This window comes from Schistocerca serialis, chromosome 1, assembly GCF_023864345.2.
Source record: "Schistocerca serialis cubense isolate TAMUIC-IGC-003099 chromosome 1, iqSchSeri2.2, whole genome shotgun sequence".
Taxonomy (NCBI): Eukaryota; Metazoa; Arthropoda; class Insecta; order Orthoptera; family Acrididae; genus Schistocerca; species Schistocerca serialis.
The window spans coordinates 251937761-251963795 of record NC_064638.1 but is presented as its reverse complement, the minus strand read 5'-3'; the positions used below and the strand labels follow the sequence as shown (position 1 = coordinate 251963795).

General features: G+C 38.7%; 1 protein-coding gene across 1 annotated transcript in view; it reads left to right on the top strand.

Moving 5' to 3' along the window:
* LOC126463872 (rab5 GDP/GTP exchange factor) overlaps window positions 1-18287 on the top strand; it is a 62375-nt gene extending 44088 nt beyond the window's left edge. Inside the window, exons 7-9 of the mRNA XM_050096196.1 lie at window positions 10669-10779; window positions 12824-12955; window positions 13049-18287. Coding sequence (XP_049952153.1) covers window positions 10669-10779; window positions 12824-12955; window positions 13049-13765 — 960 coding nt within the window. The 3' untranslated portion in view covers window positions 13766-18287. The remainder of the gene's footprint in view (window positions 1-10668; window positions 10780-12823; window positions 12956-13048) is intronic.
* The last annotated feature ends 7748 nt before the right edge of the window (window positions 18288-26035 follow it).

Below are 26035 nucleotides of genomic sequence, written 5' to 3'. Positions count from 1 at the left end.
TGGCCAACTTCTTGTGCACCACGTGAAGAAGAGATCATTGTGACAACTGAGTTGTCCAGCCACTGCACGTACAATAATCCATCATTCTTCTCTATTGCTGTCTCAAAATTTCCCTGATCTTTCTTGGGAAATAATTTTTTGTTTTCCTGTGGACATTCCTTAGGAATTCTGTTTTCTCTGATGGTACTGATGGCAGAATATCTGCCAACATGTTCATTTCCCAAATCTTCATCTGTGTCTACGTTCGGATCTGGGGGTTCAACAAACACATCACCTTCAATATCGTCATTATAAAGAATCTCCAGCACCTCAGCAAGCGAGAAACCTCTTCTAAAACTAAAAAGAGAAAATTCGTCCTTTTACTGAGTACAAGCGCCTAGCGTTGCCATATGACAACACTGACGTTCAAACGGCCCTAATGAACATAATTTATTTCACAGCAAGCAGTAACCTCCAAAGAATATATATTTGAGTATTTAAAGCACAACCATACTAAAAAAACCAAATTATATATCGTAAGTTACTGTGTAAAACATACTTACTGGAACTTATACTCCATTTTTCTTCGTCATTCAGCAAACGACGACTTACAACACTGCTTACGCTGCAGAATTTAAATGTATTGTTAAAACTGTTGCATTGTAGTGATCTTTACAGTCTTGCAGAAAGGAATCCAGTGCTGCCAACACACTCACTTCGTTGATGTCGTGGAAACAACGATTTTAAAAAAGTGTTACAAACTTTGCCATATGGCAACACACGGTGCTAATGGGTTAATAAAAAAAAATGAAATTCTAAATTAATGATAGTATTATGAAAAGGATAGATTGTTACTCACCGTATAAAGTAGACACTGAGTCACAAACAGGCACGACAAAAAGACTGCTACATATTTGAGTTTGGCCAAAAGGCCTCCTCCTAAAGCAGAACACACACACACACACACACACACACACACACACACACACACACACACACACGCCCACGCCCACGCCCACTGTCTCTGCCCACTGGAGCATACTGCAGAATGCCCCAGTGGCCAGAGACAGTGGTCACGTGTGTGTGTGTGTGTGTGTGTGTCTGTTTTTTCTACTTTAAAAGTTAAACTTTTGGTTGAAAGCTCAAATGTATAGCAGTCTTTTTGTTGTGCCTGTTTGCGACGTAATATCTTCTCTGTACGGTGAGTAACAGTCTAGCAGTCTATCCTTTCCATAATACTGTCATTATTCTCTCCTAAGTTATAAATTAAATAATTCTGCATTAATATGCAGGTACCTAGAAATTGACTTACATACATGCGTTTTATCCTTGTTGGTGGCACACAATGACCATTTTTATTAGATACTGAGATTTACCTCTGTTTATTTGTCATATCAAAATTAAAATTCATCTGAGAAAAATATAAAATGATGAGACAGAAATGCTCGTTAGTACTTAGTTTCAGGGGCAAAGCTTTAAGTACTGCCAAAAGACAAATATAAAATCACACAAAAATATTCTAGCCTTTTGAACTGTTAGTACCTTCCTTGGGGAGGATAGGGGGTTAGGCTGAGGGAGGTTAAAAAGTAAGGATGAAATGAGAGCTGTCAGAGAGGATACTAGGTCCTAAGAACACTGTGCCAGATTCAGTCCAGATATGACAGAATGAGAAGTAATGGTGGATTAAGAGGATAAAAAATAAAATGAATAGTACAATTAACATCTAGGAGGAGATGGGGGGAAAATCATGAGAAATGGGGGAAGAGAATGAAGATGAGAAAGTAAAACCAATAAAAAGTAATGAAATAAATATTATGACAGTCATATGTTAACACAGGCAAGTCCCTGATGGTGCCAAGATGTGAGGATATGTTAGAGGGCAACATTATCATCTCCAGAGTTGAGGCAAACTGCTATCAAGTTAGAGGATTCAAATGGCCTGTATGGTGTAGCAGGCACTCAGCCCTGTACATTTATGCCATAGAGCATGTTCAGCTACTGGGTAATGGGTATCCTCAAGATGGACAGTTCTTCTATGGCCATTAGTGTGCTCTACCAGTTTAGTGGTGAATGTTCCTATATAAAACATTGTACAGTGGACACAAGTTAGTTTGTAAACAACTTGCATGATTTTGTAAGTTTCTCTGTCTCTGATACTTTAGGATATATTGTTGTTTTGGCTGGAGTTGGTGGTAATGGTGGATGCATGGTGCAGGTTTCAGTGCAGAGGTGACTGCAGGGGTAATCTGGGAATGTCGTATGGTTTCACAACAGTCTTTCGGAGGTTAGGACAGTGACAGTTTGTGGTGTGGGTAGGATGTCAGGGGGAGAGAGGTTCTCATTTCAGGGATAGTCATGGGAAAATTGAAACTTTGCCGGTTGGTTTGGATATTATTAATCACCATGTAGCAGTCTAATAAATGAGTTATACTGACCAAGTCCTAAGAATGAGCTGATTGGCTAGTACTGCTGTGTGAGTTGTTTGGTATCAGCGTTTCGAGGATTGAATAATGCATTAACACAATCAATAAGGTTCTATTGTAACAATAATAACTATGGTGTTCCATTGTAATTAAGTGTTATATTTCTTGATTTTACACAAATGTGAGGCAGTTGCTCCCTTCGCCTTACAATTTAATGATGGTTAAACTCAATATGGGTGCTCTTTGATATCTTGCCACACACAAACACATCACAATCTTCACTTCAATTATAGGTGGCTGGCGCAGGTGGCACAAAATGCGTAATGACAGAACAATGTAGGTATTTCAATAAACACTTCAAAATAAACTCTATAGTCTTCATTGGTAAATTGCTGAGAGTTAACATGTGGCATCAGGGACATGCTCAGTTGAATATATGTATTATGGGTGGCTCTCTGCCAGTACACCACGTCCTGCTCACTTATAGCGACTTCTCCCTGTTCTCTCCCAGCACTGCACTCACTACCAATTGCTGTATCTGTCTGGCACTTGATTTTGATATCAAGCCTACGTTGAGTTGTGTGAGGCAAAACTACATTTCTCTGTACATAAGGGGCTGCAGATCCCTTACATCCCCACCCGAAAAGACTTCTTTGTAGTTGGAGGCAAAAAAGAATGTAGGAAAAGTTTATACATATTCAAAAAGAATGAAGACATTAAATCCAAGTACACATTGAAACTATAAAATATTGAGTAAATTCCTTCTACTTTGGTCATAAACTGCCTCGAAAGAAAATATTACACAAAAAGTTAAACATATATAACTGGAGAAATCTGAAATAGTTTGCACAAATTCCATACATAATGTACAATAAATTTCTCTCTTCAACAGTTAGTGTGAAATTCTAAATATCTATTACATAACACAGTATAAAAACTCTTATTAACTTTATTTCGGGTGCCCCCTTGAGTTTGCTGTCTGTTCAGTAGGGCTTGCCATCCGAAAACACTTCACCTCAGTTCTGCGCCACACAAGGCGGAGAGCAAATACCTCTAACCTTTGACTATTCTTGATCTGTAACACTCTAGTAACACAAAAGATATTTAAAAAAATATTATAAATAATACAAATAATTGCAGTGCCTTTCTTCTTACCAGATTATGCGAGTGTAAGTCTGTCTTTAACGTGATTGTCTCAGAACTGGTTTCCAAATAGATGGCCGTATTACTCTGTCCTAAGCTATTTTTACTGAATTTGAACAGTTGTTATTAACATTACACATAGAATGGTGAATATCTTTTGTTACGTAGATTCAACATTTGAAATATCCATTCTCATCATTGACTGCCTAGAGCCAGCATTCTACCTTTGCACTCAACCTGATAACATAAATTATCAACCTTAACAGCTAATTAGATCACTGAATCATACATTGTTCATCATTACAACCTTTAAATGCATACTGATATAAATAGGATTACTCGTGTGAACATATATGACATTCAGACATCACCTGTACTTCATATCCATATGTCTTACACCTTATATAAATCTCCATGAACATATACATACCTACCTCAATTCAACATCTCAATTCAGGCAGCCAGAGACTGTGGTCGTGTGTGTGTGTGTGTGTGTAGGCTGTCTGTTCTGATGAAAGCCTCTTTGGCCATAAGCTTTGTTTGTTGTGCCTTTCTGTGACATGGCATCTCAGCTCTATGGTGAGTAGAACTTCCCTTTTCAAAATACTATCATTATTCCATTGGGGATTTCCCATTGTTTGATTTCAAATGTACATCAAATCCATATTCCTTCGTCATCCACTAATCATTTTCATTAATCTCCATAAAAAACACAAAACTCCACAATGCTCCATTAATTCCATACATATTACAAACTTCATTAATTTTATAACATCATAACACTACTTCTCTCTGTATCTTAGTATCATTTGCATTGACTATTACTTATCAGCTACATGCCCCTACACACATTCTCCTATTGACAATACCTATCAGCTGTTGTTTAGCTATAATTCCTAACTTATACTAATATCTCTTTTCTATATTTAAACGGATGTTTTCCTTCAGGTATGGTATTACTATTTTTGTAATTTAACTTCCAAACAATTACATAAAACACGGCTTCTTCAATAGTTCATATTTATCTTGTATTATTAATTGGTTTTGATTGGATTGCTGGGACAATCGTAATGACTATGGCAACACAGTAATTTAAACAATAACTCCTACTATATTCTAGATGATATCTGAATAACCACTATTAAATCTATTTATTGACATAATGAATAAATCCTACTATTTTGTTAATTCCTTCTTAGTACTTGCCAGGATTGCTAATCGCCCAACAAATTAATGCCTAAAAACTTCTTAAATCAAAGGACAGGAAAAATGGTAGATGAGCGAGACTTGAAAAAGGAAGAAAAATCTCACTCAGTTGGGAGCATACCAATTGCCCCTCGGTATACAGACAAAAGAGCTGCCTGTTCACTATGCTCTTGGTCAGTCCTTTAATTTAGGTTACCTCTATCCCTCAGTCTACCATCTCCCCTCTCATCATTCCTCAAATCCTCATCTCTTCTGGAACTGTTGTAAAATTGACAACCATGTTCTTGGTTTCTATAGCCATGACCACCTCCCTTCCTCTGTGGGATGGTTGGTTAACAGAGCGACTTCCTTGGCAGTTATCTCCTCCTTGTTTTGCTTGTGCATGTGACTGTCTTCCTGCAGATGTGTTGATTCTATCTGCTCAGGTACCTCCATCAGTGCATCCATATCCTTGATCAGGCTTACTGATAAGATCTCTTTCATTCTTCTTCTCAAGCTTCTCTTAATGGCAGACATCATTATATCCACTTTTAGTGACTGCTCTAAAGTTCCATTCAATTCCCACAAATGTTCAACAAACTCCCTCAGGGTACCTCTTCAGTTTTAAGTGCCTTGCGATGTAGTAGGTCTTCCATCATTGCACACTGATGACTCCTTCAAATTGATCATAACTGTTAATTTCGTCCTTCTTCTTCATCCCCCATATGAATACTTCACCCTCCATTCTATCTATCGCAAATTACATCTTGTCTTCATCCTTGAAACATTCAGGGAAGATGCCCTTCAACCTTTTCATAAATATCATTGAGTGCAAGGTTCCCTTAGGTTTATATCTTTGTCCTACATGAGCCTGGGTGTACTTGTTATCACCATTCACCACCTTAATAACTCTACTCTCCCCCACTGCTAACTCCTCACTAACAATCTTCTTATCAATTTCATCAGTTTTTGTTTCTAGTTGTTGGATTACTGCCGGTAAATGCTGCATATCCTGTGTAATCTTATGATTATTTTCTCTACTTCGCACTGCTTTAGCATTCTTTGTATTTACAGCCAGTTCGTCTCACTTAGAGGCTAGTCCCTGAATAGCAACATCACATTGCTGTTGCGTCTGTGTCAACCTTTCGATCTGGTGCCCAAAATGTCTCTCAGCGTCTTGGATCTTCCCCTCCAATTCTTCCTTGACTTCTTAACATCATCCTCAGTGTTACTTGTCACCTTCTAATCCATCTTGTCCAATATCTTCTCAGAGTTGTGTCAGGTTTTGCTGCAATTTGTTATTTCTTCCATTGTATTCTCTCTTCATCTCTTGTGTAAACTCCTGTAACTCTTTCTTTGAATGACAGCCTTGTTCTTGTAATACCTTCTGAAACCTTTCTTCATTCTTCTGATTATACTCTCTATTGATTTGCAAAATTGCTGCCATCATTGATTGCATCTTTTCCCACCTTTCCTCATCTGGACCTCGTTTATTTTCTGTTCGCTTTATTGAATAATGGGTTGTCAACTGACAATCCACAAACATTGCATGCAGGATATTGTTGTTTTCCTGAAAAAATACAAGAGCAATAAGTATTATAAAAATGACTCCATTAATACAACAAGAGCTTGTAAATGCTTACATGTGGTTAAAAGTGCCTATGCAGAAATGATATAAAGAAGCCAAACAAAAAGTGCGGATATCATGCCAGAACTGGCCAAGCTGATTAGCTCCAGTGCTGGCATGATGTCTAAACTTGTTGTTTGGTTCATTTATACAATTTTTGCACAGGTGCTGTGAACCACATGTAAGCATTTATGAGCTCTTATTGTATTAATGGTTTCATTTTTGTATTATTTATTGCTATTGTATTTTCTAGGACCACAGCAACATGCTGCATGTATCATCATATTGTTGATGCTCACTGATAAGAGCAAGAAGGGCACTAGGTGTCTGAAAGTGGTCAAGAAATTAAATTTCTTTTATACAACTGGTTGCTAATTATTTCTATATATCTTATTTAACTGTTTTCTTTATTGCAGACTCTCTCTCTCTCTCTCTCTCTCTCTCTCTCTCTCTCTCTCTCTCTCTCTCTCTCTCTTCTAATTTTTTTTGCCACATCTCCATCTCTTCCTTCCTAGTTCATTTAGTTTCTCTTCCTGTTAATCCATAGTTACCTTATACTATGTCTCCATCATATCTTGACTGTAGCTGGCACAAAGCATTGTACTGTCTGCCTTGTACTCTATACAATATCTCCCCCCCCCCTTGTTTTTGTTTTTCCTCTGTCCTCACAAGAGGTGAGTCCCCCAGATCTTGGGGATCAAAGTGAGATGCCCTTCTTCTTTGTCCTTCTCCAACATTTTCCTCCATTGTCTTCAAGGAAAGAACTGCTGGTTTGATACTCTTCGAGGAAGTAACTAAATGGAAGATAGGATAGTTTAATGCACATTGATGTGTGGCTAGTGACAGTACTAAAAGTTTTACCTCCTGAAGGTATATATTGACCAGCAAACCTTCTCATAGTTTTATGTTTATTTTCTGACATTTAATCTAGCCCCCATAATTGAGATTCACAATTCTTAATTATATATTTACTGTAGTTGATGTCATTTCATCCACAATTTCAGGCCCCAAGCTTTATTTGATGTCTGAGGTGCAATTGCGGTTTGAATAGCAAACAAAAATTTTGCAGATTTTATTTCATTTATTCTATATTTTCAGAACAAAAAACATATATGCATTGCTCCAGTATGACTATATCAGTGTTGCCACAATACCATTATTTAAAATTAAAATACATTTTCATCTGAAGTGCCACGTTGTCGGGCCAACCACAACCTCTCTCTCTCATCATTTGGCCGTCACTCTCTGCTGATATTCATCCCACCTCCAACTGAGGCAGCTTCTTTCGTTAAGGTGGCTTTATATGTCATAATTACAACACAGCATTTAACTTAAATTGTGTTTTATATAGTTTCAAATTACACTGAAGGCTAATTTTATCAAAGATTTAGTGAATCGAAATAAAAATCTGGACAACTCGTTTCTGTTTGCGTGCAAATCATATTCAATAGATATTGATTGAAATGGTGTGATGTCAGGATAAGACTAAAGAGATACATAAACATAATTCTCAATACAAATACCAGAATAAAAGTTGAGCAAAATTTTTGTTTTATGTACAATGGATAATTACATTTTATAATGGACGTACGTATTTTAAATTGAATTTTTTGAAGGAAAACTGTTTCTAAAGTCATTGATGTTTTAATTGTAAGTGAGTAAAACATTGTGAAACTACAAGGGTTGTACCAAAAGTAAGTTTCCCAATGAGCTACAGTCTCAAGGGAAGGTGCTAGGATAAATCTGACAATAGTGCCATGCACAGTGGTTCCCCCACACTCGAGCCCGCCCATCTGCGATTCGCTATGTCACTCAGAGTTGGCTTGGCAGCCATCAGAGCTGGAAGTGTTGATCGCCGCTCCCGCTAAGTGCGAGGTTCGAGCAGTAATCCAGTTTCTCCATGCAAGGAAGTTGCTGCCCATGGAGATTTATCGGCATCTGACTGAAGTTTATGGTGAAGAATGCATGCCCATTCAGCACATCCACAAATGGTGCAGGGCCTTTGCTGAAGGTTGCACAGAAGCTCACCATGAAGAACGGAGTGGAAGATCGCTGGTTTTAGATGTGATTGTCCAGAAGATCAACAGTGAGCTGCTCAAAGAATGGAGGGTCACTGTCTGCGAAATTGTTGAACGCATTCATGAAGCTTCCCATGGCACAATTGAAAGAACTTTAACAGAAACGTTGGGTTGTCTCAAGGTGTGTGCTTACTGGGTCTCCCAGATGCTGACTGACAGACACAAGGAACAGTGTCTTGACTGTGCTCGCAAGTTTCTTCAGCAGTGTGTGTGTGGGGGGGTGGGGGGTGGGGGGGGGGGGACAACAAGGAGAAGTTGTGGGACTCTATTGTCGTGGGAGATGAAACATGGGTGTTTCATTACACCCCGAAACAAAACAACTCTCTCTCTCTCTCTCTCTCTCTCTTCAGTGGTGTCACTCTGGTTCACCGCCACCAAAGAAATTAAAACAAACGCAGTTGGCAGGAAATGTTATGGCGACTGTTTTTTGGAATTGGAAGGGGGTACTCCTCATTGATTTTATGCAACCTGGGACAACAATAAACTCAGACAGGTATTGTGAAACATTGACTAAACTCCGATGTGCAATCCAGAATCGCCAGAGAGTACGTCTGAAGGAGGGAGTAGTGCTTCTTCATGAGAACGCTCTACCTCACATCACTCATCAAACGCGAGCTTTTGAAGGAATTTGGGTGGACTGTTACGCCCCATCCCCTGTACAGTGTGGACTTAGCCACCAGCAATTATCACCTCTTCACCAAGCTAAAGGAACACTTAAGTGGCAAATACTTCAAGAGTGACGATGAAGTCTGAGCAAAGGTCACATGGTCCCTCAGTGGTTTGGAGGGAGACTTCTTCGACTTAGGAACAAAAAAGCTGGAGCACCGTCTTCAAAAGTGCGTTGAAAAAAAATGGAGACTATGTTGAAAAATAGACAAAAGTGTAAGCTTTTCAACAGTGTGTAAATTAATAACAATAAACAATGTTATCTGTTTGTAAAAAAATATGGGAACCTTACTTTTGGTACAACCCTCATAGCCTCACGGAGTGGCCGTGTGGTTAGAGGTGCCATGTCACTGATTCCGTGACCCCTCCTGCTGGAGGTTCGAGTCCTCCCTCGGGCATGGGTGTGTGTGTTGTTCTTAGCATAAGTTAGTTTAAGTAGTGTGTAAGTCGAGGGACCGATGACCTCAGCAGTTTGGTCCCTTAGGAATTCACACACATTTGAACACTTTTTACAACCCTCGTACATAACTGAATTGAGCTATTTTGACCTCGTGCTTTGACCGAGACACGTCAATTGCTTTATAAGATGATTTTCAAGAAGTAACATACCTTGTCCTTAATTAATGCTCAGTGCAGTATGGCAGATGCCAAAAGTCATGTTTTCCTAATTCTTTTGAGTAGTGTAGTTGAAAGTTTGGTAATTTTATTACATCCTATCACAGTTAAACACACAGAAGAATTCCCTTGAAACTTCTTTGTGAACACTGCTACCGTAAATATTGATGAATAATATAGGTCCTTGCTACCGTAAATATTGATGAATAATATAGGTCCTCATGATGTACCTTAATGGGATAAAGAAATATATTGAACGTCAGAGTATGTCCTTTTATGGATGAGTTAAAAGCACATCTTTACATTATGTAAAGGTACTCTTTCAGATCCCTAATTGTTTTTGCCCATGTGATTATGGGTATTGGATCTAGTGTTTATACAGAGAAGAAGGAAAACACGAGCAGAGCAATGTTAAACCAATCAAGACTTTTAAATGACTACTATATACAATATACTGTGTATACTGCAGTCTTGAACGAGCCGTGACTGAAGCCTGAACAACAGGAGACTGACACACTAGAACATGCATTTCTACTATGTAATGGTGCATTGATAACGGACTATAGTGCTAGCCAAAATCTAGATTTTCTAAATAAAACCTGCAAGAAAAGGATGACTGATTGCTGTGCTGTATCATTTGAAAGTCATTGAATGCGCCCACTGTTCCTAATGGAAGGTAACCTGGTACCAACCAAAACTGGTTACTGTGATATCTTGATGCAAGAGAGAGGCGCATAAATTTTTCTTCTGTCTTCTTTTCTTTTGTTCTTACTGAATGTGAATTGAGATGTACTGGTTGTAGCACCAAGATATGTCAGAATTATTCATAGCTTCTTGCTAGATATTAAAAATTAGTAATAGTGTGGCCACTGAAAATTTATTTACACTCGCATATAGTAACTAGTAGTTGTATTGGACACTCTGTGTGAAGCTCCATGGTATTTCTGTGCAGGGAATGCATTTAATGTATGAGAACTTGGCAATGTTGGAAGATTTAAGAACAAGGCATGAAAGTCTTATGAAGGGAATAGCAGAACTTAAAGAGAAAATATATAATTCTAAGGTAAATTTCTGATATAATTATTTTTATATGTATGTGATTCTTCTGTGATATGCTTACATTACTCTTGCCCAAGCAGTTACTATTGATTGTGTTACTTTGATACTGTGTTTTCTGTAAGAGAAAGTGTATCAGATCCCATAATATTAGGTTGGTGCATAGGTTTAGTCTTTGTGTGTTGCATATTGGTATTCCAGTGTCTGTGGTTTTATTTCTGATTGTCTTCTCTGTTTGTAGTCTATTGTTGCTGTATGAGTTCACATATTGTTGTTTGGTCACATTTGGAGGGAGTGAGTGGTGCTGTGGATGATAGAAAATGGAGTGCCATGTGGAGAAATCATAAAATTTCTGACATATTCTTCTGTTTGAGTTCAACAGAAGGGTGACAGCTGTGGAGGCAGCTAGGAAAATTTGCACCATGTATAAGGATAAAGTCATTGGACAGAGCATGGCAAAAAAATGCTTTTCACATTTTGAGGGTGATCATTTTGACATTAGAATTCTCCACATTCAGGAATAACTTTGGGATTTGAAGAAGATTGTTAAGAACTGGCAAATGTGATGAACTGTGATCATTTGACCATCATGCAACATTTGCATGCAACAGGGAAGATTAAATAATTGGGTTTATTCCAACTGCATTTTCTGTGCCAAAATTACAGAAATCAGTGGGTAGTCATATGTGCATCTCTGCTAGCTCATCATCAATTGACTAGTGAACAACACGTCATTTGTATCATGTATGATTACTGGTGACAAGAAATGGTATCTTTATGCTTACATAAAGAAAAGGAAGGACTGGTTGAGCCCAAACAAAGCAGCAGCTCCCTATACAAAGACCTGCGCACATCCACAAAAGATAATGTTATGCATCAGGTGGAACAGTGATGATGTGGAGTACTACAAATTGCTTTCCCAAAGGTGTAACCATAATTACTGACATTTTTTGTTAACAACTGAGACATCTTGCCACCGTAGTCCAAGACCAACAACCAGGAAGACTGTGAAGTGATGTTACTCAACAATAAGTGTGCCTGCATTCTGCTAGACTGACAAAAAAACACTATACTGAATTGAGTTGGGAAGTCATTCCACATCAACACTATTCATCCGATCTTGCTCTCAGGTTTTCACCTTTTCTGCTCTATCAAACAACCTTCTAGGAACTTCCTGTCCACATGAAAATGTACTACAAACATGGCTCAATGAGTTCTTTGCCTCAGAACCACATGATTTTTGGAGTCGTGGAATTGAAAAATTACTCCAGCATTGGCAGACTGTAGTAAATAGTGAAGGAGAATATATTATTGATGACTAGAGCCTCTATTGTGTGTATCAGTTGTGTTTTTTAAACTTATGGAAAAATGCTATGAACTTATGCACCAACCCAATAATCTATACATTCACCATTAATGGTGTGTGATCAGAGCAACACAGCTGTAGATAATAAATTAATAAATCCGTGTAAAACCAGCAATGGAATATAGTTCTTATCAGCAGCCATTCATTGAATAGAATAGGTCTTTAGCAGCAGGGAGACATGGAGGAAAGGACAGTGAGCTACAGTGATAGGTCTAAACAAGGACTTTATTTGGAAACTTATGAAGTTATTGCCCTTTCTGTGTACCTTTCACCTGCTAAGCATCTCTGCTATTTAATGGTGCATACATGGTTATTATTGTCATCATATTATGTAATTATGACTAAAATAAAAAAAAGATGTGCTGATGGTAAAAAATATTCAACAACCCCCCCCCCCCCCCCCCCCCCCCCCCCCCCCACACACACACACACACTCACACTCACACTGAATGACTTCAGTGCATTATTGTTTTTATGCATCAGTACAGGCATTGGCTCACATTCTTGGTGATGTGCTGGATAACAACTGCAAACTAAGCAAAATAGTTTGATTTATGTAATCTGGATGCAGATTCTCATATATCATTTTGCCACAAAAAGTAGTTTCTGCATTTTTTTTATCTTTATGATAGTGAAATTACTTTTGAAAAATAAGAACATTCCTGCTTTTTTTCTTTCTTTCAAGAATGAAGTGACTGTGAAAGTTGAAGCTGTTCTGGCACGCACGCCTCTCAAAATTCGCCCAAGGAAGACTCCAACCAATATTGACTCGGATGATCCAACATGCCAGGCCTTGCCCCCACCAATTACTCCACAGGTTTAGTATTTCGTTTTGTCATTTTCATTTAGTGATTGCATACACTGTTCAGTCATTTCTTTCAATGTTTAATATGCCCATTCTGATTTGCAGGTTATTGCTCTAAAAACTGAGCTTCCAAAGAAAACCGATGAAACACAGTGTTTAACTGATAAGAAATCACCAATTCAAGAAGCAGAGTTGTTTTTAACAGATTCTATTCCTGCTTCTACATCTTATGACTACCTTTCTTCACCTTCTCCAGGGTTTGGGTTTTCTGATGGCCTCAATGGACTGGCAACACCAGATGAGATCTTTGCCGCCCAGGAGAGTTTGAGTTTTGTCCAAGGATTAGCATCAGTTAATTATGACATTGATATTTCAGATCTCAGTACAGAAAATAGCTGTGCTGATGATCCTATTTCACGCACTTCTCCTAAAGCTGATGTGACTTTACCTATTGAAACAAAACCTATTGACGAATCAGCTTCGTCACTCTTAGACAGCACTGAATCTCCGACTGGGGGCCTACTTCCTTCTCCGATAAAACCGGTGTTAACAGCAGAGTATCATGGCTTCTCCTCACAAGGACCACAAATACCAAGCATACCATGTGATACAGGAGATACGATGGTAGTACTTCCAGAACCACAGTCATTAGCAGCCTCTAATACTGCCAGAGAAGTATTGAGTCCTGTGAGAAATGACAGGTATGGCTCACATAATTCAAGCCAGGTGACTTCTAGTAGCAGGCAGAATTCTAGTCAAGTAGAAGAAACTTTAGTAAAGGCACTAAGTGAAGTAATGAACACTTTTGATAAACTCTTTTGATAAGTTACATGTGTTTGTGTATATTTTGCATCACAATTTCTTTCCTTAAAGTACAAAATATTCAGGATATGGTTCAGAATTTACTTTTGATTTTATAAATAATGTACGTTTTATAACTAGAATCCACACATTTGAAAGACTGCAGTTGTCAGTTGTGAACTGCTATTTGAAATTCGTTTTTATTTAAATATGTGATTTTATCAAGGTAATTAGTAGTATTTTGTTTGTAAAATACAAACATTAATTGGTGTTCCACACAAATTGTTCATAACATTACTAAAATTATCCTGACATTAGTTGAATTCTTGATTAGCGGTTGGCAAGTCTTGATAGAAGAACAAAAAGAAACACTCTTTTCACATTGAAAATGTAAGTGAAGTGTTTACTTTTGTTCTTGAAATCATAATGGTTAATGATATGTCACTCACTGCATAAAAAAAACTTCAGTTGTTGGGTCAGTGGAAATCTAAGAAAATAAACTCCACATGTTAGACGGTTGTGATAAGACTGATCTGTAGTATGCAACCATTCCTGAAGGATGTATTTGCATTGTACAGAAAATGAATTACTTTACAGAACTCATTGGTCTGCTTAGATCAGTGAAAAATAGTTTGAGTGTTCTTTATCCACATTATAGTTAGACTCTTTATTTGAATTTTATCCCATTTACAGTATTCGTTATTGATAGTAGACACTCTTCATGACAGCATCAACATATGAAATAACTCCACAATTTTTAATGAGGTTTCTGATCATTATTAGAGACTGCACCATAAGCAGGATGAATGTATTGAGGAGTATTTGGAGTTTGTTGTAACTGACATCAATAATTTTTTTTTCATTTCCTTCCTTCCTTTTTTAATTCCTTGTGTTTTACGAATATATATCTAACACCAGTGGTGATACTTCTGTATGCAGTTACACCAATACCAGAGTTACTATCTTTGCATATTAATTCTGTTGTACATTTCAGCTGTATTCATCATTGCTCACTTACTTTAATATGTATTGATATAGAGACATCTGATGTATAAAGACTTGTAACAATGACAATGTAAAATGTTATATGTTTATTTCAAACTGTGATCATGTTAAATATATTTAAGTAAATGCCTGAAAATCAGTTTGCATTATTTGACATCAGAAGCTTTTATGACATGAAAAGTCTACACATATCTGTCAGAAATAGTTCATACGCATAACAACACAGCCAAGATAAAAATTAAAAATGTCTGTTTTTGTCCGTGAGAACTAATGTTATAACAGTAAGAATTGAGTAAGAATTGCTGACTTTGGGGTGGGTTGGATGGGGGGGGGGGGGGGGGGGGGCAGTGGAGGGAGGGAATTAATTTTTTTTTGGTCAAGAACAGTTGCTTGACATATTTCATCAATTAGATGTTCCCCACACTGACGCAATTCCTTGGTGAGTGAAATTTGCCATGGTGCACCATGGCGGTGGTGGGGTTGTCCCTCAGTGCAGCGAAATTTGCCACAGGGGCTTGCCATAGCCAAATGTTCACTACAGTGAATCACAATCGTATGTCATCTCTCAAAAGCCAGACTTTTCTGCTGCATTGAATAACAGTATTTTTTTTCACAAATAGTGCAAATAAAAACTGCACTAAAAACAGAAAAATTGAATCCTGTATTCTAAAATGAAATCAGTTTCTGTTTATTATGTTCAGTTTTCTTGTGACACATTACCCCCATCTGTGAAAATCTTGGAAAAATTGTGCATTCATCATTCTGATGGCACTTAATTTCAATATTCTGCATTTGGTAACTGTTAGAAAACAATAACTTTATGTACTAAGAATTTTTGTATGTGATCCTTGGTTCAGAAATTGTCTCCAGGTAATGGTGGCTGTTTAGTAACATTCTTGATCTGTCTGGCTTAATTGCCTTGTGCCTCTGTATGTAAATAGTTCAGCTAACACTAACACAGGAGCACACACCTGCACACACACTCCCCCCCCCCCCCCCCCTCTCTCTATCTCAACAAAGCTCCCTGAGTTGGCGGTCATATGTGCGTAAAGTGTGATTTGCTTGTGTGAGTGAATGGCATGTGTTTCTTTTTTGGATGTAGGCTGTAACTGAAAGCTAATATGTAAATGTCTTTTAATTGTGCCTGTCTGCAACTTTCATGTCATCTTGACAGTAAGTAGCAATCAATCTTTTCCTTACATTGTTGATATTCCAGCCTGGAGTTTTCTTTCTTATATAGAGCTAACTTTTAGACAAAAACCTAATCATTTTGTTAAGAAACACCACGGCTTCATTTGGGTGCAAGGTTGGTGACCAGGAGAGGAGACAGTATCCCAGTGTTTACTGTTACACATTTGTTGCCATACTGAAAGACTGGTTGAAAAAATTATGTCTTCTGAATTTTGCTGTTTCCATAATGTGGATAGAACCAATGGATCATACAACATATTTTTATTTTCATCTCACAAAAATAGAATCACCTCAAAAACAAAACATAATTTGTGTAATATCCCAATTCCCCAACTTCAATAAGGGATGTTTAAGAATCGAAGTCTCTTGTGTAAAACAGCTTTAGATGAGTTAATGTTGTGTTATTTGGCATCAAGCATGTAAGCAAGAAAAAGTTCAGAAAAGGTTTGAAATTTTATACACAGTTTGCTGGAAGTTGCTATGTGGTTTCATTCTCAAATACTGGGTGAATATAGCCCAGGCATTTATGAATATCATGAGTTACATTGCTTCAAGATATAATACTTGTCTTACTGTGTTAATCCTGTAACCTAAAATTACACTACTTAGTGAGTAAGCGTGTAACATAAGATTATAATCCTTAGTAGATTTTAAATTTTTAAATTTTGTCAGTAAATGAAGAATTGACATGGAAAAGGATATAAGTGCCAAAAAGTAAATTTTTCAGGAGAAAGGAAAAAGTGTTACTGGTACTATATGTAAAAAAACGGTTTGTATGTTTTGTATGTAAAAGTGGCATTGTTCGGTGTTTTGAATTATTCTCAGTAATTAAATTATCAAATATTTATATAAAGCATTGTTATCTACAGCAGTACAGAATTTGTAGGAATCGATTGCCTTGTTGAACTTGTTATATTTTGAGACAAAGTAATCCAGCACGGCCAATAAATCTTTTTTATTGCCATCACCGATTGCCATGTTTACCGCATATTATGGTCATGTGACGTACATAGTAAAATCACATGTTGTTTGCGCACTTGTGCTGTGTAAGCCGCATTGTGTAGTGTACAGGCGACGGATCGGCTAGCTGTGTAGTTTATGGTGTTAACTGTGTTCGTGCAAGCTCTGCTTTCAATGCCACATGTCTACAGTAATGAGGAATGTGCAGATATGGTGTATGTTTATGGGTTCTGTGACAGTAGTGCTACCGCTGCAAGAGAAGAATATCACACGCGCTTTCTGACTCAATGATTACCTGACCGCAGTGTGTTTACCAAAGTGTTTATCACTTTGGGTGCAACAGGCTCTCTTCCAATATGACATTTTTCATCTGAGCCTGCATGCCAACAAACTTTGCAAGAACAGGAAGAAATTTTCGCAAGTGTTGAGCAAAATCCCAGTACAAGCATACGAAGAATGTCCCTGCAAATGAATGTCCCACAGACACATGTATGGGAAACATTACATGCGGAAAACCTGTATCCATTTCATATACAGCATGTCCAAAATCTCCACGTTGGCGACAATGCCCAGCGACTTCAATTCAGTCACTGGGTAATTGAGAATAGTCATTTGCTGCCATACATACTATTCACTGATGAAGCCCAGTTCTCATGACGTGGAATAAACAACACACGCAATAATCATCTATGGTCATGGGAAAACACACACAGTTCAGTGGATAGCAATTTCCAAGTTCGTTTAGCCATAAATGTTTGGTGCAGCATGATCGGCAACCTTTTGATAGGTCCATTTATTATCAGTCAGCGATTGACAGGAGAGGTACCTGCATTTTTTGTAACATTCATTTGTGGAACTATTGGAAGACACTCCTTTAGCCAAGTGAACTGGAACGTACTTGCAACATGGTGGTGACCCTACATATGTTACCTTACGTGTGAGGGACCATCTCAACCGCACCTATCCTATTCGCTGGATTGGCCATGGTGGTGCTATTAACTGGCCTCAAAGATCACCTGACCTTACACCTTTAGATTTCTGTTGTGGGGTTGGATGAAATCAGAGGTGCACAAAGTGAAGGTAAATACACAAGATGAACTGCTTCGTTGCATCTTGGACGCTGCTGACTTGATTAGGAACCAACCACAGGCAATTGAACAAGAAACACAACACATGTTATCACTAGAGCACAAAAGTGCATTGGCATTCACGGTGGGATATTCGAACCTGTTCTGTGAACTGTACAACATCTGTACGGTAAGTGTTAAAGCCATTTGTAAAAGACATGGTATGTCTTTTTGAACTGAATACATGTAACATGCATGTTGTAATGCATTCTGTACTAAATGCAAAGTAAATAAACATTATGTAAAAATGTCTAACATAACTGTACTTCTCTGTAACATTGTTTTCAAGAAAATCATGTTATGGCCCACTTGTATTGCGTATACATTCACATTGTGCACATCAATTTTGCAGAATTAAAGTTTCTTTCAATATCCATATCTCCCTAATGAAGCATTTGCCAACCTATGTTCATATAATATTTTTTGTTGAAAATTACTTACACTGTTACTGTGTAAAATATTGACCTTCCTCCCAAACACCGTCCGCAGCTCGTGGTTGTGCGGTAGCGTTCTCACTTCCCACGCACGGGTTCCCGGGTTCGATTCCCGGCGGGGTCAGGGATTTTCTCTGCCGCGTGATGACTGGGTGTTGTGTGGTGTCCTTAGGTTAGTTAGGTTTAAGCAGTTCTAAGTTCTAGGGGACTGATGACCATAGATGTTAAGTCCCATAGTGCTCAGAGCCATTTTGAACCTCCCAAACACCCTGTGTGTACGTCTCATTTATCTTGACCACCCTACATAACTGTTTGTCCTGTTGCAAATTACAAAATGTTTCAAGCAAATGTTCTTTAGCTGTCAGGGGAACATCAATTAGCATGAATACCTTCGTTGTAGCTTTGTTTTTTACAAAGATGTTAACAGTAGTATGACTTTTTTAAATGGCACCCTGTATTTTTTATTTGGTAATTCATTTCCTCTCCTAAAGACCTATTCAAAAATGTATCATAGTGTACCATTCACTGAAACTCACTGCTATTAATTAAATAACACAAGATTGACTTTGAGTCTGGGATCACAAACTTGTCCACTTGCTGGAGTTGTCAGGAAACAAATGAAAACCAAGTAAAACTTTGACTCTCCTGTACCATTGCCCAGGAGTAGAACATTTGATGGTGATCAAAGTGGTGACCCTGGACACTGATACACTGGTGCACTCGTTAAATGAAAGAATTATTTAATGCTTCCAGTGTTGCCTGCTGAAGAGAATTACAAGCAAGCACAATACGTTGATGCATGTCCTCTGGAGTTGTTGGAATATCACGATAGACAATGTCTTTAATGCATCCCCAAAGAAAAACGTTCAGAGGATTTAAATCAGGAGACCTAGCAGGCCAAATAACTGTTCCTCCTCGACCAATCCATCTGGCAGGATACCTTCAGTTCAGAACACAACATGCACACAAGGCATATTGTGTTGGACATCCATCGTATTGATACCACATAAGCGTTCTGGTTCTTAGTGGCACTTCATCCAGAAGATGAGGAAGAATTTGTCTGAGGAAGTTGGTATACACAGTACTGTTTAGACTATCATTGATGAAATAAGGGCCAATAATTGTAATACAAGCATCCCTCACCAGATATTAACTCTTCATTGATGCTGATGTTCCACCTGTCTAAGCCATCATGGGTTGTCGCTGGACCAATAATGCATATTCCTTGTATTCACCTGTCCTTTGTTTGAGAAGGAACATTCATCGGTAAATAGAACATTGGAGAAGTAGTTCGAGTTGGCAAGGATTTGCTGCCGTGCCCGCTGACAGAACTGTACACGATTCTGGAAATCATTCCCATGCAATTCTTGATGTAGGTGTACATGGTAAGGATGGAACTGGTGATCTGTAAGAATACGATGTACACTGGTTTTAGGAACACCAATCTCGTGTTCAAGCTGTTGTGTACTCACACGTGGATTCATAGCAACGGAAGTGAGAACAGTAACTTTGGCAGCTTCGCCTGTGAGAGCGCTACGATGATTGCATTGTCATGGGTTGAAACGTCCTGTTTCCTGAAGCATTGCAACAAGACAAGAAAACATCTGTTGGGAATGTGGGTTCTTGTCAGGATATCACTCTCTGTACAGTTCCACTGCCTGCGTAGCATTTTGTCTACCTTCAACAACAACAACAACAAATGAAATGTTATGTCGATTCATTTTGTAGGAAGTACAGTTTTTACTGTATGCCTACTGTACACAACAGTATTTAAAAGGACTGAACTATTTACTAAACATACCCGTACATGAACTATTTACTAAACATACCCGTACATAAAGAAACAGTATTGCAATTACTGTTTTTACCTACTCACACAACTCTTCAACTGACAATGGTCCTCTGTCAACGTCAGCACCTGGATGTGTTCCATTACCCTGAGTATGTGCTCTAAGCGCTTGGAGCGTCAATGTCAATGTTGTGTTATGTAATTAATAATGTTGTGTTTCAGTGAATGGTACACTGTGATACATTTTTGAATAGGTCTTTAGGAGAGGAAATAAATTACAGAATAAAAAATACAGGGTGCCATTTAGAAATGTCATACTGCTGTTCATATCTTTGTAAAGAACAAAGCTACAATGAAGGCAATCGTGCTGATTGATGTCCCCCTGACGGCTAAAGAACATTTGCTTGAAACATTTTGTAGTTTGCATCTGGACAAACAGTTATTTAGGGTAGTCAAGATAAATGGGACACCCTGTACACGCGACTGAAACTACAGTTTTCAATTAAAACTCTACAAATGGGCCACTTACATTCAAAATATCATGATGATTATGACTAATATTGGAAAAAAAACTAGCCCAACATCAAGAATACAAAAATGTGAAATTATCAATTTTTCAACCAAAACGTTTCCTCAAAATCGTTTGAGAGAGGTTGGTGTCTCCTGTGCACATCAGCAATACATGCGCCATGCAGCAGCAGTGGCATGACAGAAAATGTAGTGTGCAGCGATCAGATGGCAGCAAAAGCAGCAGTGCTGTGACGCCATGCGGTAGACAATCATATCAGTACAAGTACTCCCATTAGAAGCCATATGTCCCAAAATTCATGTGTGATTTTAAATGCTGTGGTGGTTGTGGCACTTTTTCTGTCCCATCAGTGTGGTGAACCATCAGATCACCAAAGTTAATGGCTGTTGGGCTCTGCTAGCACGTGGATGGGTGACGGGAAGGGTCTGTTGAGAAATGCTGGCATGCAGGGCGCACTCAGCTCTTGCGAGGCCAGTTGAGGAGCTGCTTGATTGAGAAGTAGCGGCACTGGTCACAAAAACTGACAGCAGCCGGGAGAACAGGTTGCTGATCACATCTCCCTCCATATGTAGATCCAGTGATGCCTACTGGCTGAAGGTGACCTGGCAGTTGGTCAGTACTGTTGGGCCATTTGAGGCCTGCTCGGGCAGAATGTTTAACCGGAACGTGGAGGCGCTTTATACAGGTAATATGAGTGATTTTGTATTAAAATGTTACAGGGTAATGTAGCATTAGCAGTTCATATGTGCAAGTTCAGACATGGTCATCAATATTTGTAAACCCACGAAGTTGTTCAGTCTTTGTATAGTTTAGTTAGTATCTATTTTGGTTAAGAATTGGACCTCATACTGCTGCTGACAGATCAGTGATCTGATCGGTGATGAGCAAAACATGCAATATCAAGTCATTTGACAGCAGCCAGATTAAGGGTGTTCATCCCATGTGACCCTTCATCTCTGATGTCTTTCAGGCATTGCACTTTTCATATTCCACTGTGTCAAGGGTATACAGTGAATGCCTTTATTCAAGAAAACTGTCACCTCTAGTGAAGTGATGTGAACAACAGTCTACTGTCCATCACAGATGCAGAAAGTGTATGGTTGACAGTACAGCAAGTAATTTTCTATTACTGGATGATGACCACAGCTAGTGATGTGCAGCTATTTTGTCCAGAGCTACCTTCTCACAATGAGGCACAGGAAGTCAGTGCCACTTAACCTTTACCTCTGCTCAGTATGGGGTCCACTGGATGCTCCAGACAAGAGATATCATCACTTCGATGGATGGATTATAATACATGTTGTACAAGCAGATGACAGATTATAAATGTATTGAAAATCATGCAGCGATGGATCCTGCTTACCATTAGGAATGGAGAGATTGTTGTGTGAGGAATATTGTAAACAAAATTAACTGGGAGCCGTGATAGGTCTGTCATCATGTTGAACCAATGAAAGTCACAAACAGGAATTTGCTGTTTAGTCATGTTCATCTGTTTGTTTGCCTACAGCATACTGCACATATGATGCATGCCTTCAACAAGAAAATTCACCACTCAGTCATTGTCAAACTATGACAGAGAGGTTCAAGCAACAATCCACAAACATAAGGATTCTTGTACGGTCCCTCAGCTCACCTGATTGTAATCCTGTTGAGTATATCTTGGGTGTCACTGAGCATTTGTCCCAGTTCCTAGTACTAAATGTTACTATGTAGGTATCTTTAATTTACTTGTCCATGAGTAAGTGACCAGCTATACTCTATTCAAGCTGAAGATACTGCCTGCATTCTCCCATAGTCAAAATTGTTTCATAAAGTATATCACTTCAAAAATAAAATGAGAGTGGCTCTTAGTGGCCACCAATGTTAGAAAATGTAACCTAGGCTAGACAAAGTCAAGATAAAAATTATTTATGTGTCTCGTATTGTTTGAAAAAATAACCATTGAACTGAAAAACATTTGGCTGTGATTTTTGCCTATAGAGAAGAATGTACTATTTGGGAACTATAGCTTGGGATGTAGAATCCCCAGTTCTGATTGGTACCGGTCGAAAGATTTCATGCCCATAGTGATTTGCAGATGTTTGTTGCCACATGTTTTGCATATTATTAGCTGCTGTTGACTGCATTGTGTGATTTGACATTGTGTTGTGTATTTTTGTGCTGTTTTGATTGTGATTTTTTTCAAAAAGAGTGATGTGGTGGCTGCTGACTCATCACAGGAGTTATCTTCTTCTCCAGTTATGAAAAGGAAACTGGTTGTTAGGAGCAGGTCAGAAAATAATGTCGAATACAGTGAAGTGCTGTGGTGCTGAGAAAGTACACAAAGAACTGGTACATCCAGTTGCACAGTCTTCCCTCAGAACTGCAACATACTCCAGCAAGTGTAGAATTACTGTAATTAAAGTTTTTGCCAGGAATCATCCAGACATACCCCAGGAACACCTGACAAGAAAAGGTTAACCATAATTGTAATTCTAATAGAGAGTAACTCAAAACAACATCACACTTCGTCCTTATTACTTTCAAATATGTACTCGATTACTGGCAGAGTATTTTGTACAGAGTGTCAATGAATACAGTGATGACTAATAATCCATTTTTAATCCATTTAGGAAAAGATTGTGTTGAGGGACATTGAATAAATTGTTGGTGAATCCAGCAATTGCTGTCAATAGGGACGTAATAGATGAGTTCTACACCATGCGAAAGATTGTGCCTAGTGTACAAAAACTGCTATTTCTTTCATAGAAAATTAACTAGAGATGGAGTAGTATCTCTGATGGAGTAGTACCTCCAATGGAGTAGTATCTCCCTGAGAAAAGTGTTGAACTTTATTGGTTTTGTACAGAGAAAGCTGACACACAAATATTTTGTTTCGGTGAATAGGGGATGAGCAGGTTAATGTGTATCAGGTGTTGGCAAAACAAAGATACTGTGGTTATTATTGTGTGGGGAAGTGTCTAGAAAACTAACAGTTGGAATTGTGAGTCGTAAAAAGGGATTTTGTCAGGCAAGCACAACTAAAGTTCGTGGCCATATCAACCCAGTGAGACTATCAGTGTCAGATGAATTCTGCTCATTTTGAAAAATGGTACAAGTATCTTGTGTTCCCAAATCTTTCTTCTCAGTCTGAAATAATCATGGACCTCTTATCACAACAGGCAGGCCAACAAACTGCCCATAGGATTGGGTGGGAAACTATCTGATAGTGTGAAATGATAATTAAATCAAGACCCTACGCTGCCGACAGGTGTTGATATACATCAAAGGGGACAGTTGAAAATGTATGCCTTGACTAGGACTCAAACCCGGGCTTTCCAGCTTACATGGCAGACGTTCTATCCATCTGAGCTACCGAGGGCACAGAGGATAGTGCGACTGCAGGGATTTATCCCTTGCACACTCCCCATGAGACCCACATTCCCAACATAATGTCCATACACTACATTTCGTAGTGCCCCTGCCCATTAAGCAGGAGATCCCAGGTTCGAGTCCCGGTCGGGGCACACATTTTCAGCTGTCCCTGTTGATATCAATGCCTGTCGGCAACGCAGGGTCTTGATTTAATTATCATTTCATTCTAGAGTGCTGCATGGTCACCAATGGTATCTGATAGAGTGGCTGCTAAAGAGAGTATCTGATGTCTTGAGAGCGTGTCAAAGGAAGCTCTATACTCCGTGAATCAGGAGAATAGGTCAGCTGCAAACTTATATACACCTGGCATATTGGCCACAAGCTATTGTGACTTTAATGCATTAGAGTTAATGTGGGCAAAAATGAAGACATTAGGTAATGGTATCACAGGTGACACATCATCTGAAACTAAGTTGAATCTTGCAGATATTTCCTTTCAGGCTATTATTGAGCATGACTGAAAAGATTACTACAGAAAGGTACAAACAGCTTGAGGAGAAGCAATGAAGGCATGACAGTGTAATGAAAACAGCCATTGATAATCCATTGTCAATATGAACACTTCAGATACCAGTGATGAGTCTGAGTACATGTTTGCAATAATTGTGATGGTTATTTTCTCTGTTGTAATTAGTGTAGTATCTTTCCTTCATGGTTCAAGATTTTAGTAAAAGTTCAAATGTTAATTTAAAGATATTTTAAGGAGTAAAGCTTCACATTAGTAATCATTTACCAGCAATAAAGAGTATTTAATAGTCAGGTTCAACACATACTTTCACTCATAGTCGAATGTTTTGATTTACTGTATAATTCAAGCAAGCAGTTTTGTTGTGTTGAAAGCAAAGTGTATAAATCACACACTATTGTAATCTAGTTCTCTCTAATGAAATAAATTTCTTTTTGAGGTTAGTTCGATTGTGACAAGATGTTGCTACACTGGTGATAAACTGCAGTTGGCAGGCATAATTACATACACACAGCTTTGTTATAGACCTCTCCCAGTAAAGTTTCTGGTCATGTGCAACTCGTGAGTAAGAGCGTTTAAATAAATTCATGATAGTTTAAACATTCTTAATCTTGCATAAAAAATATCCAGTAGCAACATTAATAGACAGCACCTGTGCCCTAACAGAGATGTAATTTACCCACCTACACAATCTTGTGAAGGCTATTGACAATATTATGAAAAGGATAACTACTACTCATCGTGTAGCACAGATGATGACTCACAGATAGGCACAACAGAAAGACTGTCAAACAAGTAAGCGACAGCCAAAAAGGCCATCGGGATCACGTGCGCCCCCCCTGCCCCCCCCGCCCCCCCACACACACACACAAACACATATGGAAATACAACTCACACATGCATGACCACAGTTTCTGATGATTGCTGAGGCGAAGCTTTGAGCTGCAGCGCATGGTGGGAGAAGCAGTCTGGATGTTGGGGGGGGGGGGGGGGTAAGGAGGCATTTGGGGCGGGGATGGGGTGGGTTAGTGCAGGGTAGGGCTGGGGGGCAGTAAAGAGCTGCTTGTGGGAGCTCACTGGGATGAGGTGGAGGGGGGGTAGGGCAGCTAGGTGCAGTCAGAAGGTTAGACAGAGGGAGAGAAGTGTAGATTGTGGGTGCATTGGTGGAATAGAGGGCTGTGTAGTGCTGGAATGGGAAAAGGGAAGGGGTTAGGTTGGTAAAGGATAATGAGTAACAAAGGTTGAGGTCAGGAGGGTTATGGGAATATATATAAATTGCAGAGAGAGTTCAATCCTGCACTATTCAAAAAAATTGGTGTTGGTTGGAAGGATACAGATTGTTCAGGCTGTGAAGCAGGCATTGAAATGAAGAA